The 19,675-nt window shown below is 39.4% G+C and overlaps 1 protein-coding gene across 1 annotated transcript in view; it reads right to left on the reverse strand.

Annotated features, from left to right (window-relative positions):
- Positions 1-19,675, reverse strand: part of ptprga (protein tyrosine phosphatase receptor type Ga) — a 540,919-nt gene that overhangs the window by 41,972 nt on the left and 479,272 nt on the right. Inside the window, exons 12-13 of the mRNA XM_053316686.1 lie at positions 18,542-19,304; positions 10,149-10,302 (exon numbers count right to left, since the gene is read on the reverse strand). Of these exons, the coding sequence (XP_053172661.1) occupies positions 10,149-10,302; positions 18,542-19,304 (917 nt within the window). The remainder of the gene's footprint in view (positions 1-10,148; positions 10,303-18,541; positions 19,305-19,675) is intronic.

Consider the following 19,675-nt stretch of genomic DNA (forward strand, 5'->3'; position numbering starts at 1 on the left):
ACTTGATTAAACACATTTTTTGTCACAGAAAATACAAATCTTGAGGCATACTGAGGCAAAGCAAGGAAAAATGCCACATTGAAGCATTTATATAGGTTGTGTATTGGTGACTAAACAGTTCAGATGCACAACACACAGTCCCAACATTCCCTGTTCAATTCCAGCCAGATATCTTCTTTCTCTACTATACTGGCAATGGTTCAATAAACAGACATGTAAAGAGTCATTATTTAGCTGGGAATCATAATTTAAAATGTTAAATAAATAACTTTTTGAATTATTGTTCCCAACATTTTCATTTCTGTGACTGTTTGCTGGACTGCTGTGATACTGATTGATTGCTTGGCCTCTGCAATCTTGAAATACTGACAGGGGTTATAATTGGTTCCCTAATGCAACTTGGCATTAAAGCAAAGTCATTCACACCTACCAAGCTAATAACCTACAAGACGTTTTTAAAAAAGTCAGTATGATCAGATAAACTGTTCATTCCTTCTAAAATGCACAAATAACAACATGTGACAACGAAATTCCAAAATCAGCTGAGGTCAAATGTTCTTTTTTATCAGTATTTACAAAGAAAACTGAGTCAAACAGTTTTTCCTGGTATGATACTCATGTTTACTTCACTCCCATGGGACCTGAATGCAGCAGAGCAACAGTTTGGGTAATGTGGGCGGCACTGAAGGGTGCTGAAGAGCCAATAGGACTGCAGTGAGGGTGGAGTGGGTGTGGGACAGGGGTTATGACCTGAGCTTTGCTCCACAATAGGATTAAATACCCAAACAACCCCCCCCCCCACCCACCCACCCAGCACCTGCTGCCAGGCCTATGTGTGTGTGTGTGTGTGTGTGTGTGTGTGTGTGTGTGTGTGTGTGTGTGTGATTTCTTTAATTCACAAAAGTAGATATACAAATATTCAGGTAAAAAATGTCAGCGCATATGAATCAAATTTATATGGTACAAATATAGATGAAGAACACAATATTAAGAGACAATTACATTTAAAAAATAATCAGGTGTTCACAAGTTTATGTTTACAAAGACAAGAAATACCAATGTCTGTATATATATTCTCAGTTTGAGACCAAAAGAGAAACTTGGCTCCAGGTATAGTTTTATTCTTTTTTTTTTTTTTTTTGAAAAGTCTGGCAAATACGATTATTGTTACATTTTATATCTGTTAATTTAATTCCATCCATAACTTCAGTGGCTTTTCATAAATTGAATTAATTCATTTAGTAGCTTGAGTTTAAATTCAATTCTCTGAATTTGGAATTGTGTTAAGACATAAAACATTCATAGGACAGCATATTAACAATTTCATTAAAAAGAGTATTATTCATATTTCTTTGGAACATGTAGGTTCAGATTTATTTAAAAAGTATGTCACATTCATTCCAGAGAAAAGTTTTGTGGACAATAGACAGCTTCCAATGAACTTTTGACAGTTTGATTGATTTGTTCAGCAAAAAAAAGAAGAAAAGAAAGATCTTCAATAGAGTTGAAAAAATTATTAGGCATGATTTTTTTTATGTTATCTACCAAAACATGAACTTCCTTCAAAATGTATATCAATTACAATATAAATGACTAAAATATATAAAATATGGCAGCCCTGCCTGATCCCTCTATCATTTGGAATCTTTTACAGGTATTAAAATTAATTACACCCAAGCTATGAATATCTTTGTTAGACACACTGACAATGTCAACAAAGGGGACTGTAATAGAAATGTGTGCTCAGTTGTGTCAAAGGCCTTATAAAAGTCCAAAGACTAAATAAATGCCTTAGAAATAACTGCAGCTGTATAATCCAACAAATGTAAGATGAGTCTTATAAGAGTCATTACAACTAATACATTACTTTTTCATAAATCCTGTTTGAGTTTCAGTTAGAATAACTTATATCCCTTTCTCTCTCTCTCTCTCTCTCTCTCTCTCTCTCTCTCTCTCTCTCTCTCTCTCTCTCTCTCTCTCTCTCTCTCCTCTCTCTCTCTCTCTCTCTCTCTGTGTGTGTGTGTGTGTGCGTGTGTGTGTGTGTTATGCAACATGCAGACTGGATGTGATGATATATGTGAAGTCCACAGATTCTATTCATTTTTTATGAAGCTCAGGAGATGCAGCTGTGCATGACAGACTGTTGGCTGTATCTGTATTTGCATAAACATGACTCAACCTCAACTTCAAACATGAATCTGTTACTGCACTGTCTATTTCTCTACTCAGATGTTTTCAGAAACATATTTAAAGTACTGTTTAGCTGTCATGTAAGTTTTACACCACTACTACTTTTTCAAGCCAAAAACAATCACCGCTCCAACTTACAGTACCTCTATCCAATCAACTGTATAGTGTTTCCATGGTAAACTATGCTATTTCTTTGGAGAGAAAAAAAGTGCTCCATCATGATCATAGCTGAAACTGCACCACCCACCAGCCGGAGCATTTAGTGCTCCAGTGCATCCAGATGTGTCCTCACCAGAGGCAGTTTACGTGCTGCATCAGGGTGTCACTGCCTATCAGTGTTTTCAATAAGAACTTCAAAACTGGACTTTGGTCAGACTCAACTGATATCACATAATTTGATATGAAACCAAAGCAAATGATCAGAGCTCATTATCAGACACCACGTTTAATACCATGACTCTTATCAGTATTGATTATTTTACCATCTTAAGTTAAGTCAAGTCAATATGGCCTGAGCCTTCCTCTGAGAGCTGCAGCTGACTCGCCCCAATAACCAATAACAAGCCAGTCAAACTAATATTCTTATTGGCCAGATTCAGGTTCCCAAACCAGGCTACAGTACAGAAAGACAGAACAGAGTCATTATTGTAGTACATACTGTATATTTGAAGAGCTTGATGTTGAAATTTCATCATTTGAAAGATCAACTTGTCATCATGGTACCTAAATTCTTCTGGTTGTCTACCAGGTCAGTTTCATGTCCCTCAATATCTGTCAGCTTTCACTTCCTAAAGTCAATGATCATGTCTTTGGTGTTAGCCACATTCAAGTCATCAACTACTGGCCCATGACCTAGTTCCTCTCCTTCCAAACTAAGTACAACAGACTCATCAGCAAACTTTATAATGTGTCTTTTCTGGTACTTTGCTGTTTGTGAAGAGAATATAGAGGAGGAGAGACAGAACACATTCTTGAGGTGAACCAGTGGATGAGTGAAGCTTGTTTGAAAGGACACCATTAAGCGATCAGTCAAAATATCTGTCCAGGCCCGTCGCAACAGGACAGGCAAACCAAGCAATTGCCTGGGGCCCCGACCTGGCCGGGGGCCCCCAGACAACGACTGGTTTTGAATTGAATGCAACGACAAACTGTGTGCGCGTCCCTTTAATGCTGTGATGGTCAATGCAGGAAAGTGCAGCGACACTGTTATCGGAATCCCCCTCAAGGGGGCCCCACACACCGTACCTATGTTCCCCGGGACCTATGTTCCTAGTTCGTAGTTGAAATATAAACAGCAGCAGTGTTCTTTTTAAACCAACAAAATATAACCTCTTAATACACGCCCCTATTTTTTATGTTTTTAGCCTAAACGACGTCATACACCGATGGAAACTTCAGACTATTGGCTAAAAGGTTATCAACTTCATTTCACCGAATATTTCCATAGGCTGGAACAGCTGTCAATGAAAGCCTAGTTGTCGTTGTCGTCGGTCACATGTCCTCATTGGCTTTGGAGGCATGTACTGCCTGAGCACTGATTGGCTTGTGTGTGGTGTCGTCAGAAGCAGAAGAGGCTCACGGTCGTAAACATCTAGTCACGTGTACTCTGAGATGGACGTGCAGGTCATGAAATGACATAAACGGACCGTGTATGGTTTGTTATTTGTGTTATTACGTTACGTGTTGGACTGAATACATGGACATATTGAGGAAAATATTCCAGTTTTATGGAAACGGATTTCATATTTCACAAGAATGGATATTTGGCGAGCTGTACATTAAGTCCTGAGTCATAAGATGATCGTTGTGGATAAAGGGAAGACTTTGAAGGTATGTAGCATTATAGCTGTTCTTACTTTAGCTGAGTGGCTAGCCGAGCTAATCGCTAATACTATTACAGCTGTGAGCAACCATACAATGTGTGAGTGGTCTTGAATGAATCAGGACAATCTAAGGTTTCTAACAATGTACGGCATGAATATATATGTTTAAGGGTTGCTGTTTAAAACATTCAGAAGAACGTGTCGCTACCTACTAACATCCGTCCCGTCCCGTAAGAGGAACAGCGTGCATTAAGAGGATAAAAACTGCTCTTCATTCATAGGAACATACACTCCGCCTTTTCACTCTAGAATACGGTGTGTAATGTGTGTCTATATGTGTGTAGTGTGTGTGTTTAATCCAAGACATGATGTAGTCATGCATTGGAGTGGAGGAATGTTAGCATTGATGTGGCAGCCAGGTACAGAATTACGAGTTCGTTTTTTACATTGATCAGAGTCAACTGACTCACTTGCGTTGCTGCTGCCTCTACCGCTACTCGTTTTTTGTTTTCAAACGACGCATCGACGCACAGTTTTTGCGTCGACGTATTTTTTGCGTCGACGTATTTTTTGCGTCAGCGTAATCGATTACGTCGACGCGTCGCCCCAGCCCTACTTTGAAGCTGATAAAGACCAGGCGGGGAGTTCCTGTCCTCTGAAAAGAAGCCAATGCGGAAGTAACTTGGAGCTGCATTCTATCAAAAGGCCACCAGGGGGCGATCGTTTTGTGTTCAAAAAGACTTCCGGCTCTATACAAGTCAATGGAGAATTCACCAACTTCTCACTTGATTTCTAACCTCAGTAAACGTTTTCAAAATGTGTTTATGGTCTCAATCGCTAGTTTAAAGCCTTCTTCAATGCAGTATGATGTTCATTTGTGAAATTTTGGCCTTTATATTTGACGATAAAGCAGGCTACGTGGCTACGTTGTGATTGACAGGTTGATTGACCAATGTCCTTGAGATCCAGCCCTCGCAACCAATCGCAGCCTCCCCGCTCCGCCGTTGGTCCCGCCCATACGTCCGTTCATGACTCCGCCTCATGCCCATATAAGTAGAATCCATGTTCATTTTTTCCCAGAATGCACCTGAAATTTTCAAGATGGCGCTGCCTAGATTCGATACTATTGGCTTCCGAGCAGCAGTCCACAAACCAATGGGTGACGTCACGGATGTTACGTCCATTTCTTATATACAGTCTATGATAAAGACATATATGAGGTCCACCATGAGCCAAGAGAGGCTCACAGGACTGGCCGTTATGTCAATTGAGCGTGATGTTCGCAGGTCTTTGGACATGGAGGACATTGTGGTTGCCTTTGCTGAAGCCAAGGCTCGCAAACAGCAGATGTAGATATTTTGCATATTTTTTAACGGTTAATCTTATATGTGTGTGTGTGTGTACTTTTATCTATGTTGGATTTTATATTTAATACCGAATTTGCAGTTTGTTTATTTGTTGATTGCAAATGTTCAAATAAAATAAGTAAACATACTATGTGTGCAGTAGCCTATATGCAACATTTGTAAGCAGTATTTGCACTATTAAGAAATATTTTATTGATATAATGTGTGGTTGAACTTCAACAGTGTGTCTATGCTGTGGTTCCTGTAGGCTTTGGGCGGGCGGGGCGTAGGTTTTTTTTGCTGTGGTCCAGGGGGTGTCGACGTCGGTGGGCGGTGGTGGTGGGGGGGCCTCCAAGTTCATTTTGCTTGGGGCCCCCAAATTCCTTGAAACGGCCCTGTATCTGCCCCAACTTTAAACAGGACAACCAGTTTGCCTGAACAGCTTTACAACAGTGTCAACTGTGGGGAATTAACTGCAGCTTCCTTAAAAGACGAAGCGGGACATCGTGGTTGTAGTTTTGGGTTTTTACTAACAAACGGCAGTAAACGTTACATCTTTCTCATCTCTTATTATTAGCCTAAACTTCTTCTTCTTCTGTTTTTCTAGTTAAAAAAAACGACTTGTTTTGTTCTCAACTTTTACCTCTCATGCAACACAAATGCCACCTTGTGGTCTTAAAGTGCTATCACATAAATTAAATAATGTTTTAACCTTAATTTAAATGTACATTTTAACTGTATTTTTAATCCTTAATATAAATCATGAAATATACATAAATCATGAATTTAAACTTTAACTAATACTCAATAATAATGAACAAAAATACAACATCAACATCACTGCTTGACAAGACTTAGTCTTGTTCTTCAATCCATCTGTTCTTTGAAATCACGTTTTTCAAACCATATATAGATCTCATTTAAACTGTCAGCCAGTTGTATATTAGAGTTAAAGCCATCAAGACTGACTCCCTTACTCCTCTTATCTGTTGCTTGACTCATCTGTGTCAGATATTGATGTTGTGTAAATGACTGCAGTCAAACCTTTTTGAGCTACTGATATTGATACCAGAAAGCTGCTCAAATACAGTAAAGGGCTCCTACTTTGATATGAACTCAATGTGGACTACACATATGAGGTTATATCTGAAAGAACCTTATGAACCTACTAGAACACTGTGCTCCCAGCATGCAGGCTTACTTGTGGTTCCTAGTATCTTTAAAGGTAGAACAGGAGGCAGAGCCTTCAGCTATCAGGCTCCTCTCCTGTGGAACCATCTTCCAGATTTGGTTCGGGGGGCAGACACCCTCCTTACATTTAAGAGTAGGCTTAAAACCTTCCTTTTTGATAAAGCTTATAGTTTGGGCCGGTTCCAGCTCCTAGTCTATGCTACTATAGACTTAGACTGCTGGGAGACTCCCATGATGCACTGATCTCCTCTCTCCTCCTCTCTCTCTCTCTATCCATCCTTCTATATCCATTAACATTCATGTTCTATTAATGCATTCACTAACCTAAACTTCATCCCTGGAGTTGTCTGTGTTTTCTCGTCTCACAGGTAACCTGGGGATGTTGGGATGACCGATTCCTGTCCTGGACCTGCTACTTTCAATCTTGATTTTTAATGTGCTTCTCCTTTCTCCCTCTTCTCTTTCTCTCTCTCAACCTCAACCGGTCGAGGCAGATGACCAACACTTTTAGCCTGGTTCTGAGGTTTCTTCCTGTTAAAAGGGAGATTTTTCTTTTTCTTGCCCCTGTCGCCAAGTGCTGCTCATGTTGGAATGTTGGGTCTCTTTAAATTAAATTAAAGACTACGATCTAGACCTACTCTATGTGTAAAGTACTTTGAGGTGACTTTTGTTGTGATTTGGCGCTACATAAATAAAGACTGATTGATTTATTGATTGATTGATAATATTTGGCCAGTAACTGACTCACTTAATCACTGTAAGAATAATTCAGTATGTGCATGTCAATAAAATTTGCCTGCACCAAATTCCAACCTTGAAGTCTTTTAAAAAATATGGAAGCAAATCTAATAGAGAGTCACTTCAAGGGAAGTTTATCTTTGTAATAATTAATAATAATAATAAAATGTAGTCATATTGGGCAATTGACCTGTACAACATATCCATAGATGCTGATTTGTAAATTATAAAATGTAAAATGGTCAAAATGAATGAGAATATTAGTGGCCGCTACTGTGGCCTCTGACACTACATGTTTGGTGTGGTTGGGTCTGTTAGACATTCAGTCTACTACTTGGACTCAAACAAGTCTAATCCAGTGTGACAAGCTGAATCTAGGTAAGCCAACCATCAGCTACCAAGAGAAATGTATGTCTGATCCCACATCTGAAGATGAAGGCATGTTCCCATCCAGATACAACTTGAATTTAAGTAAATTTACAAAAGTGTCGTATGTAAATATCTCTAACCTGAAAAGCAAAACCTTTAATAGAAAACTGGTCTGTGAGACCTTCATATGTAGTCTGGGTTTTTTTCTAGCTTAAATAGAAATTATTTCTGAAAAGATAAATGTAGCTCATTCTAAGGTGTGATTTGAATAATATCCCATAATGAGCCACCCTGGAGGTTTCAGGTAATGCTCTTTGTATTTTTTATTTCATTGAGCTTTAATTCACACAACAAACAACACAGATTTAGCATCCCCTGATACCATCACTCATTGGACAAATCCCCTTAACAGCTCTGGGTGACTGTCCATGACATGAAGCTGTGCAATAAGTGTTTACAGTGCTGGAAAAATCTGCTTATTTAGAGGAAGTCACTGATTCATGCATCAATGTAGATCCCCACTGAAAAATAATGTTGCATTCTCACTGAAAGGCTGGTAGACCTGGAAGATACTATTAATCTCAGTTCACAAATTGTGAACTCAGGGTTTGGTGATGCCATCAGTATTTTAAAAATACCACCACTGAGCTCATGCTTCAAAACATGATGCCCTACTTTGTGCACCATTCAACTGTGAAGAAAACTGTAGCTAAACTGTGGATTGAAAATGTAATTGTCTCTGCCTTAGCTCTGCCTTGTCCTTCTGTTGAACCCATGCTAAAAACCTCCCTGTGACTACTTATATTGATGAATTGTCCCTCTCTCTTACAACATTCATGTATCGCCTATAAATTTTGTGTGAAGTTGGTGAAATCCTCTGTATTATAGTATGACTTTCCTCTGCTGCAGCCAGCCGGGGAGTTTCGGTCCTCTGAAATTAGGCCAACGCGGAAGTAACTTAGAACTGCATTCTAGCAAAAGGCCACCAGGGGGCGACTGTTTTGGTGTCAAAAGGACTTTCGTCTCTCTACAAGTCAATGGAGAATTCACCAACTTCTCACTCGATTTCTAACCTCAGTAAACGTTTTCAAAATGTGTTTATGGTCTCAATCGCTAGTTTAAAGCCTTCTTCAATGCAGTATGATGATCATTTGTGAAATTTTGGCCTCCCTGATTTTATATTTGACGATAAAGCAGGGTATGCATTAGGGCGTGGCTATGTCGTGATTGACAGGTTGATTGCCCAATGTCCTCGAGATCCAGCCCTTGCAACCTCCCCCACTCCGCCCATGGCTCTGCCCATGGGCCCGCCTCATGTCCATATAAGTAGAATCCGTGTTTTTATTTTTCCCAGCATGCACCTGAAATTTTCAAGATGGCGTTGCCCAGATCCTAAACTATTGGCTTCCGAGCAGCAGTCCACAAACCAATGGGTGACATCACGGATGTTATGTCCATTTCTTCTATACAGTCTATGGCTGCAGCCTAATGAACACAACTCTTCTGATCTCATCTCTTCTGATTAACTTTTCTGCATCATCACTATTAATGTCCTAACACTGCCTCATTACAAATGTATGATGTGATGATGATGATGAACATTGTTCAAATGCACAGACCCTTATTTTCAGTTAGAGTAAAGATGCCAAACCTGTCAGGTTGACTTTAAGGAAAACGTTTTAATATTTCACACCAGTTAAGTGTAAGAACAAGTGGATCCGAAAATGAGGTTAATGCATGTTAAGATAATTCCTCTCTATTTTGCATAGTCAGTGCAAACAAACTTGTGTCTCTGTGACCAGCCATGTGACACAGAGACACCAATGAGATGGGAACCCTTTAGATGGGGTTTTCCTAGTACTTGTTGTTACTGTAATGGTACTGCAGGTAAGTCATTTTCAGACAGTGTGAGTCAGCCCTTTACAGACACTTAGTTCACTCACAAATGTATGAGAAATACAATGTCTTTTCAAAGTCTGGATGCCTAGGATGGTATGGTATACAATAATAATAATAATATCTCCTTATTGCTAAACCCAAGCAAAAATTGATTGACAATTTGATCAGCTCTTCCACGGCAGGCATAGTGCACGACAAGCCACGTCTCTCCAGTGTTTCAAAGTGAGGCTATGTGACTGCTTGGCAGAATAAAAGTCATAGTCTTTACTCAAAATATTACCTCTCCTCCAGGTCAGTATTGTTTTTAAACATATATGGCCCTAATACGACATCATATATGACAGATGCTAATGGAGCACAGCTAGCTAGGAAAGACCTTGTTTTTTTACAATACTTGTGTCCATGAATCATTCACACCTCAGTATCTCTAATGTGCCAAGATTAGTAATGATGTATTTTCCCCTTTGTAATCTTCAACCATAACTAATGCAGAATCAGATATGCAACCCTCCAGTCACCATCCAAACCTTCCCCACCTTCAGACTACCAGTGTGAAAAAGTAGTTCCTGGGTGTAGGTGTTACTGTACCCACCTCCAGTAGACGAGCACAGCCAGCAGCACGACGAGGCAGAGGAAGGTCAGAGCTGAGACCACCACCAAAGGTACCAACCACTCCACACGGCCCAGCCCAGACCCAGACCCAGGCCTCGCCTTGTGGGTCAGGTTGGTCACTGCACTGGGACGATCTGGAAAGAAAAGGATGAAGAAATAATGAGGGAAAGAAATGCACAGTCAGAGATCAGGGAGAGGATATAATTGAGAAAATGTCATGATAAAGACGTAGTTTCCAGTCTGTACAGAGTTTATTATTAATATGAATGAAAATGGAGCAGAGTAAATAGAGTCAAATTAAATTAATGAGGCAGTAGGAAGAGAGTAGAGGGAGGTAGGGGGAGGGGGGGGGGGGGCAAGCAGGCATGACTAGGATAGTCTTCATAATTAGCATCTTCATCTTAAATCACACCTGATCAATGGTTCAGGCTGTCTCACATTTGTCTTTATATAAAAAGGCAAATGTATGAAAGCCTTTGCCAGTTATCTCTCATGGTAGAATCAATTTCACTGCAAAGTCAGGAAATCAAAGTCAAAAGGAGTTTTTTTTTCATGTGGAAATATAGCCATATTATCAGTCTGGATCAAGAAGAGCATCCCACCCCCCTTAACTGAGATCCAGTGAATTCATCCTAAATTAAATTGTGATGATAATTTCTGTCTCTCTGTTTTATACACACACAAAACCCACAGTGCTTCTTTCTAATTCTTGTACCTTTGTGCCATGAGCTGTCAAAGACTCTGTTATATACAACCTTATTAATTATTAGATCAAACTGAAACAAGCCATAGTTCATTAGTAAAACAAAGAGCAGTTGTATACACTGCTAAATAATAATTGCTCATAAGGTACCATTAAATGTCAGCATGTGAACATAGCACTAATTATGTCCCATAGGAGATCTTCATTAAAGGAATAGTCTTACATTTTAGAAAATGTCTTCTTGACAGCTATATAGTTGTTAGGAGATGATCTTTTTTCATATTTGATACAAGACTAGCAATTTTCCTTTGCTTCAAAACACCAAGTTTGAAGTAGACTGAGTGTTCAAGTTAGCCTCATGATTAGATGGTATGGCCTGAATTTGGTTCTAACCAATGAGTAGTTTCATATTCAGTCAATGCAGAGACATGAAGAAATATATTGATTTAAGAGGTGTTATTTATGTTTTGTCTCTTACTGTACCATTAAATGACCATTTTTCTTGGATACAGCTGGGTAGCTCACAAGCCATGTTTGAGGAAGACATTTAGTCATTTATTCTTTATCCCACTTACAAAGCTTTTATTTCTTCAACTGGTGTCTGTGAGCAGGGAAAAAAAGACCTAACTGAATCACTAAACTAATCATGGAACCACTCTGTAAAACTGAATAAATGTAATTAACTGAAAAATGTCAGGAATCTGCTGCTTCACACTGTCCTACAGTATAACTGTCAATGGAGAAAAAACTACTCACAGCTGTGAAGAAAGAAACCAAACTGTGGATAATGGTGAACAGCTCAAAAAAAGCAAATTAAAGAGAAAGTTTGGAAAGGTATTTTTATTATCAAGTAAACTGCCAATTATTTTCTCAGTCTTGTTGCATTTTCTGCTCGTGGGTCAATAACAAATAAGAGTTGACAAGATGATACATTCAAAAATATGTTAAAAAGTACAAAAAAAAAAGCAGCATCAGGTTTGTTAAAATGTACTTTTTGTATTTTTGTTGGTTTTATCATTTGAAATGACATTTGCACCATTTTTTACCAAAAGTCAGACTGAATGCTCCTGAAAATGTCAAATGGTGTAACCACAAAGGAATGATGAATATTAAATATTTGATCACCTACAGTGTATTTAAGTGGACTTATACTAATAATGACTTCATTTAAACATGTAAATGTTTCCTGATCTCCATGATTCTCCAGATGAAATGTAATATTTAGAACAATTGTATTCCATTAGCTTTATTTAATATAAAAGTTATAATGTAAGATCATGCCAAACTAGTTGATCTGGTGTTTTATTGAGAATTTAGTGCTTTTAAGCAAGTTGAATTATTTGGTACAAAGTTTTTATGGTTACACCACTTAGACATTTTTGCCATAATCCTCTAATAAATTCTCTCTAAATGGATTAAAAGCATAAATTTGATGCTGGGTCCACAAAAAGTTATTCATACGTTTATTTTCACATTTTAACCCTTTAGATTTAAACTAAACCACATGGACATAAAAAAACCCCATTGACCCTCATTTTGTTCAGTGCACAGCTTATACTTTATTAGAAGTTTTGTATAGTGGTGAACTGGGGCACAAGCTAAGCTAGGCTACACACATTCTGAACCCATTGCATTTCTGTATGCAATGCAGATATGAAACTGACCAATATCTCATGCAGGGTGAGACAAAAAAACAAGCTTATTTCCCCGAAAATGTTTTCCCTTTAACTTCATCTCAGTGAAAAACGGAGGCTGCTGTAACAAACAGAAAAGGAAGCAGTAAATAAATCTAAATGAACACAGATCACATCAGACTGCAGGGTCAGTTCCCAGCTGATGTCCTGCCTGCAGTGAGCTCTGCACGCTCTGCACGTTGCTTGATGGCGTGCAGTAACTGCATCAAAAAAACACAACACACAGCTCTGGATAATTTGAGACATTTGTTCAATTCATGTCCCCTTAATCACCACCACCACCACCACCATCACCACCACCACCACCTACCCAGTTCAGCTGCTGCAGCCGTGACGTTGCTGGAGCTGACGCCGGCCCCCATGGCCTTCAAAAATCTGAAGCTTTTTTTGCCTGGAGCCGAAATGCTACATCAGGCCGGGCCCCTGCACTGCACCACAGCTGGCTCTCATCGCCACTAACTCTGCATCTCCTTCTCTTTCACACACACACACACACACACACACACACACATGGAAATGCACAGTGCACACAGAGATGCCGCCTGCCTCTGTGTTCCCCTTCTATTTTCCTTCTGCTTTTCTCTTACGATTACGGCGGTCTGCCAAAAAAATAAATAAATAAATAACTAAAGCCAGCAGCACGCAATCACACACACACACCACAAACACACACACACACACACACACACACACACACACACACACACACACACACACCGTCATTCAGTAATGTGCAGTGAGATATATGCAGGCACTAACACTCCCAACACACACCATACACACACATGTAACTATAAATGGAGCAGAGGCTTTTTTTTCTCTTCCCTGCAGCAGAATCTAGCCTCCAAGCCTCATCTCCTCTCGCCATGTCTGAAAGTAGGCCAGCACTCAGATCAGAGCAAGAAGACAGGGAGAGAGGTAGAGAGGATGAGGGGGGAGGCAGTGGAGGGAAAGAGAGAGGGGGGGGGGGAGGAGGAGGAGGAGGAAGGAGTGGGCAGAAGACAAGAAGAGATGGACAATAAGAGGAGATGGAGAGAGTTTAAAAAAAAAAGTAAGGAGGAAAAAAAAAAGCAAGTTGGATGAGAGAGGAAAGCATGCTGGAGCAGGAGAGGAACGAGGATAAGATTGGGAATGACTGGAGGAGGAAAATTCAGGTGGAGGTTTTTCTGTCTGCTCCACAGGCTTCACTATCAGAGTCCTACTAGTTGGCCCTGATATAACTACATGTCTTTTTCAAGACTTTCCAGAACTTTCCATTACTTACAAGCTTCAGTATTAGAAAAACTATTCCTATTCTTTACTGAGGTAAAATAGAAGCACTGCAAGTAGAAGTCAAAAGATCAGAATGTCCCCTGTTTCTGGTCAAAGTAGAACTCATTTGGACTTCTCTTGAGTAGTCTGGTCAAGTAATGTATATGAATATCATCCTTCATAAGATGATGATATCTTTTCTTATGTAAAATCTACATTTGTTTGTGACCACATCTGTCAGATAAATGTAGAGGGATAAAAGTCCAATATTTATATCAAATGTGAAAAGTACCACAAAACTGTACTCAACAGCACAGAGTTATGTTGCCACTGGTAACAATATATCTAAACCACAAATATAGAAATAGAGGAGATGCAAGAGATCCTGAAACCTTCTGTTATGTTTTTTAACCTTCCTGTTTCTTGACCTCATCTAGTTTGACTGTTTATAAAGCATGAGGTATACATTTCACCCAATTCTGTGTTTGATCTTTTTAGCCAACTTCATCCCATCTCATTACCACAGCTTTCACATGATTTTGGAAATGATTCAAATTTAATTTTAACCTCATTTTGGATTTAATGTCTGTTGTCCTCCTGGGTCAAAACTAACCCGAGGACAACAGGAGGGTCAAACATAGAGTTGTCTTCAGTGCATGTGGTTAAAATAATAATAATTGACATTTTGGGAGCCTTAACTTTCATTCTTACCAAATAAGTGATTTATTAATTTAAATCAAACTGTATCTGGTCATCTAACTGATACATATTGTTCTAATTCTAAAAATACCCTGTCATAGTATTAAGGCATTGTCTTCATAAAGAAATGTCTGAAGTCACAGAATGAGTTTTTTTAATCATCAGTGTGTTTTGGTCCTCTTGATTTATTATCTAATTATCTTTACACTAATCACTGTGCATGGCTGTCAGTATAAATGGGTCTAAAATGACAATGAAAATGGGTATTAGGGGGAAATATTTGCATATTTGGGTGGTATGAAATTATTATAATACAACATTGATCACACAATGAGATAAATTTGAAAAGGAGCCTAAATACCACAAATGAACAATAATGAGCCAAATAATCATGATAAACAAGCCCCACACTTACAGTATGGGTGATTCAATGTTCCAACAAAATCTACATGACAAAGTCAAACTCAAGGTTCATATTAGGTGTGAATAAGAGAGCATCACCAAGAAACCTCAGATAACTAGTAAAGCTTTATTTATTTATTATAATATCATAATAATATATCTCCCTGTGTTCTGTTAATAAACAAAGAACAAAGCAATGGACAATCAGGCTAAACAGCCTATAAACAATGAAGGGTATGATTGAATAATCAATGAACTAAAACTAAGTGTGTGAGGAGGCTAAATCATCTTCATATGAACATATATGATTATACGTCACTCAGACATTCAGCATGCTGACTGTGCACTTTCCACACAGCTTTCCTGCACTGAAGGTTTTTATCACAGGTTCTTCTCTGTTCTTTTTATACTTGAGTTATGACTTGATGTAGTTATCAGATCACACACCTAGCAACTAACAACAAGTATATTTAAACATAAGTCACATGAAATGAATGAATTTCATATATGGGTGAATTTGACCCAGTGGTAGTTAGAGGTATTTAATCTGGACTTGTATTCACTCTTTTCATCAATTATTTTAGGAAAATTTAAAGACAGAGGTTCATGAATAATTTATTACAACATAGTAATGTACAATTGAAAAAGCATCATAATAATTTAATTAACAGTCAACATCTTTGCTAAATTAGCCAGCTAGCTTCAGTTTGTTAAGGTATTATAATAGCTAATAGCTTTAGGATTTAGCTTGGTAGTTCACTATGTCTAAAAACAAAACAAAACAACAAACTATGATGTAATGAATATGAGGTGGCTGCAATTTCTGAAGATATCTTGTTTTTAGTATCTATATTAAATTATTGCTCACTCTCATATTATATATTTATATACATAGTGTAGATTTCCAAAGAAGTAGCTTCCAAAATGGAGCCAGACACAGTTGTTGAGAGATGAGTTAAGCTCTGCCTCATCAACTGGGATTTGTAGTTGTTTGTAGCTCGCAGGCTGAAGATGGATTCTTTCTGAAATACAGACAGCATGCACTCAGCATTAAAAACACTTTTACAACAGAAGCTCTGAGCTGAGTGTACTGTATACTGTACAGTTACAACTTTCACAAAGTTGTGCAGCAACTTTTAAGCTTTTGCGCTTGAGTCCCAGCAGCTTAAACAGAAAAAAAATGTGTTAAATGTGCTTTGACAAAGAGATTTCCGGGAAATATCAGTAGATTGCTTTTGTTCATAATAATGTCTGGTCTTGCGCTTAGACAGTGTTTCAAAGCACTTTAAATTGAATGGATGTCCCATGGTGTTTGCTTGGCTAATGCAGTGCCCTGCTGAAAGTCTTGGCTAGAGGGAGGAGAGGAAGGAGAGCAGGGAGGGTAAAAGCAAAGCATTAAGTTGAAACTCTGCTAACATTTTACATCAGCCTGCATCACTGAAATCCATCCATTCTACATGACTACAATTCATCACCACTTATCACATTAAGACCTTCATGCTGTACCACATTCATCTCTCCATTATTCAACTCATGTTCCAAAGCATCAGTCACAACTCTTAAACAGATACACTGCATGCAGTTGACCTTCTTTAGGTTAATATTCTACATCACTGAGTTACAACTGTTCTCCAAAATGTATTATCAAACAAGGTGCTGGTCCATTGATTTGAATCTAGAAACCAAATGATGTATGTTTACTTCAGCTTTAACTACAATATTCAGTTTGGACTCACTGTTATTTGGGTATGTATATAATATAAATATTATATACATACCCAACTGATGCATTTAATTTCATCTGAATTCAAATCCAATCCATTTTCCACCTTTTGCTTTTATCCTAATCTAAAAATAACAGTATAAGCATTGATCTCAGACCTCTAACAGATATGAGTGGAGAGAGGGGAATTGGGATCAAAGCAGCCATTATTTCACATCTTCCTGTTTCTCTTCACAGAAATGACACAACAGCAATAGTGACATTAGACATTACTCTTGGGAACCCTTGAAAACATTGCTGTGTGAATAAAAAGAGTTAGTTACTCTCTGTCACATCAGTGACATTAAGGGTTCCCACTGGTGTATTGTAAACCTGGCAGCCTACCAGGCCTGAGTTGGAACCTCACCAGGAATAAGCATTGAGAATTAAAAAAAAAATACATTTACATAATTATTGCTGTTATATTTTCATGTCTGAGGTCAAATAGGACATGATATTGTGTGATAGTAGATGTTTAGTGGTGTAAAAGCTCAAAAATACACTCTCTCTGCTCTCTGAAACATGAATCAAGGTTTAATCACATTTATTGATCAGTCAGATCAACTATTGATGCTTTCTAAACACATCTGTGCTTCAACATTTGGTATTTTTATGAGGGGATTCTTAGACCGGGTCAAAACTGACCCAGAGGGTTCAGAATATGAACAGAATGTAAGGGTTAAGAAACAGCTCAGTGCATAGTGAATATGCAGTCTAGAGAGAGAGAGAGAGAGAGAGAGAGAGAGAGAGAGAGAGAGAGAGAGAGAGAGAGAGAGAGAGAGAGAAAGAGAGAGAGAGAATACATGTGTGTGTCAGTGAGGCTGCAGCTTCCACAGCAATCCATCTACAATTGGATAGCACACTGAGCATGCAGAGAGCGGGAGAGTTCCTGCCGAAAACAAACACAAAGACCCAAAGAGACATGCTAGCTGCTAGCTGCTAGCTCCCCCTTAGGCCTAACCCCTGGGTTATTGTTATCACCTGGCTTCTCACGTAAGCCTACATATAGGGCAGGCATGTCCAAACTACTCCATAAAGGGACGTGTGCCTGCAGGTTTTTATTCCAATCAACAGTTTCTTCCCACAGGCCATAAGAATTATAAACACAAATTAATAACTCTGCCCCCTCCAACACCATACAATAAATGATTTGACCAATCAGTTGATTAAATGAGTCACCATGGTGTGCTCCTGCTTGGTTGGAATGAAAACCTGCAGCCACATGAACCTTTATGGAATAGTTTGGACATCCCTGATAAAGGGCCACCCCAGGGTGACAGAGTGTGTCTGCTGCTTGTGTTTTTGTATCCATACACTGACCTGTTGTCACTGGTGTGTCGATGCTTGAATGCTGCTGCTAGGTTGAGTTTTTATTTATGTGGACTTCTGTGGAGAAATTGCCCTTCTGGGAGAAATAAAGTTGTCTCAATCTGAATCTGAACATTTTTTTCTGGCAGAAACCATTATTACATTATTTAACTGTACAAAGAGAGACTCCAAGTGGCCCTGCTTTATTCTGTTGAAGTGCATAAAATCAGCAAGGTCATACATGATTTGTCACTGTTATATCTGTGTAACCTCGTGTTAAGAGGCCCATCAGGAGGGCACCTTGAGAGCCAAAGATATTAAACATTTGGATGGTTGATTTTATTTCTAGTGTATCTTTCCACTAGTCTGCATTGTTGGATAAAGAAACACCTTTCTGAGAAACAAGAAATTCTGAATGCTGGTTTCATCATACAATCAAACTTGTTTTAATAATTACACAGCTGTGTAATTCACCAAAGTCTTGTTCTAACTCTACAAAGAAACAAAACTTGTGTCAGTGTTTAAGTGAGGCTGTAGTGCATTAGCTGACTCACCAGTATGGATGGAGAAAGGCCAGTGTTTCTTGACCCCCCCTGTGCTGGGTCTGAGTGTTGCTGTGGGCCCCTCCAGAGCAGGGAACGCAGCGGTTTCATTGGCTGCCTCTGCTGTGGTGAGGTTAGAGTCAAGTGGATTGTGGGTGTACACCTCGAGCTGGTCCTCTACGCCAGGTGGCACGTTAGTCGGATCTGGTTCTTTCTCCTTTGCGGTGGAGTCAGGTGTCTCACTGGGCGGCTCGTTCACCACCGTGTCATTGTCCTTCCTCCTTGCCTCACTCATACCCCCTGATCCCTTCCTCTCCTTCTTCTCATCTTTCTCATCTTCTTCCTCCTCTTCATCCTTATCATCACCTTCTCTTTCTCCATCCTCTCCTTGACCCTTACTGTTCTCGCTATCCTCAGCCCCGGCCTCTCCGTTATCTTTGGCAGCGGCCGTTGTGACAGAAGTGGAAGAGGCAGTGGCATCTTTGGTGGGCTCGGCGGGTTCACCGGTTGGCTGTGAGGAGCGGGGATTGTGTGTTGGTGCTCTGCTTGGCCAAACTGAGCTGGGGAAGGAGGAGATGACTCCGCCACTGAAGCCCAAGCCGGCCAGTAAAGTGCTGGTCACCACAGATGCCACCGTTGCCTGACTACCGCTGGAGGAAGGGCCGATGCCTGTTGCCATGGAGACAAAGGAGAAGGGGATGCCCGAGGAGGTCCAGGTAGATGAACCAGAGGAGATAGGGGCCATGTCAGCTGAGGAGGCTGGAGACACCGTCGGCTGAGAAAGAAACAATTACAATGTGATGTTAAGGGACACTTAAGGGTCCAGTCCATGCACAGTAAGTTATGTTACATGAGGGAGATTATGGGTCAGTTTTTGTAGGTCGGTTCATAGATTAAGCAGTGATTAAGGCATTTTTAAGCTTTTCTATGGATGTTTTTTGGATCTAGGTCATGTCATCCCAAGAGGGCCCAAAATAAATCTGACAGGTCACATGGTGATGGAATACTCACTCTGATGGAACTGCCTCAAATTCAGACCTACATCAAGGCATTCAATTATGGTGAGAAGTTACACATTTTTAAAACAAGAATGCTTCAGTTGTTTTTGTAACTTTCCAAATTGTCTATCTGATAACTAAATGATTG

Source organism: Scomber japonicus, chromosome 3 (genome assembly GCF_027409825.1).
Source record: "Scomber japonicus isolate fScoJap1 chromosome 3, fScoJap1.pri, whole genome shotgun sequence".
Taxonomy (NCBI): Eukaryota; Metazoa; Chordata; class Actinopteri; order Scombriformes; family Scombridae; genus Scomber; species Scomber japonicus.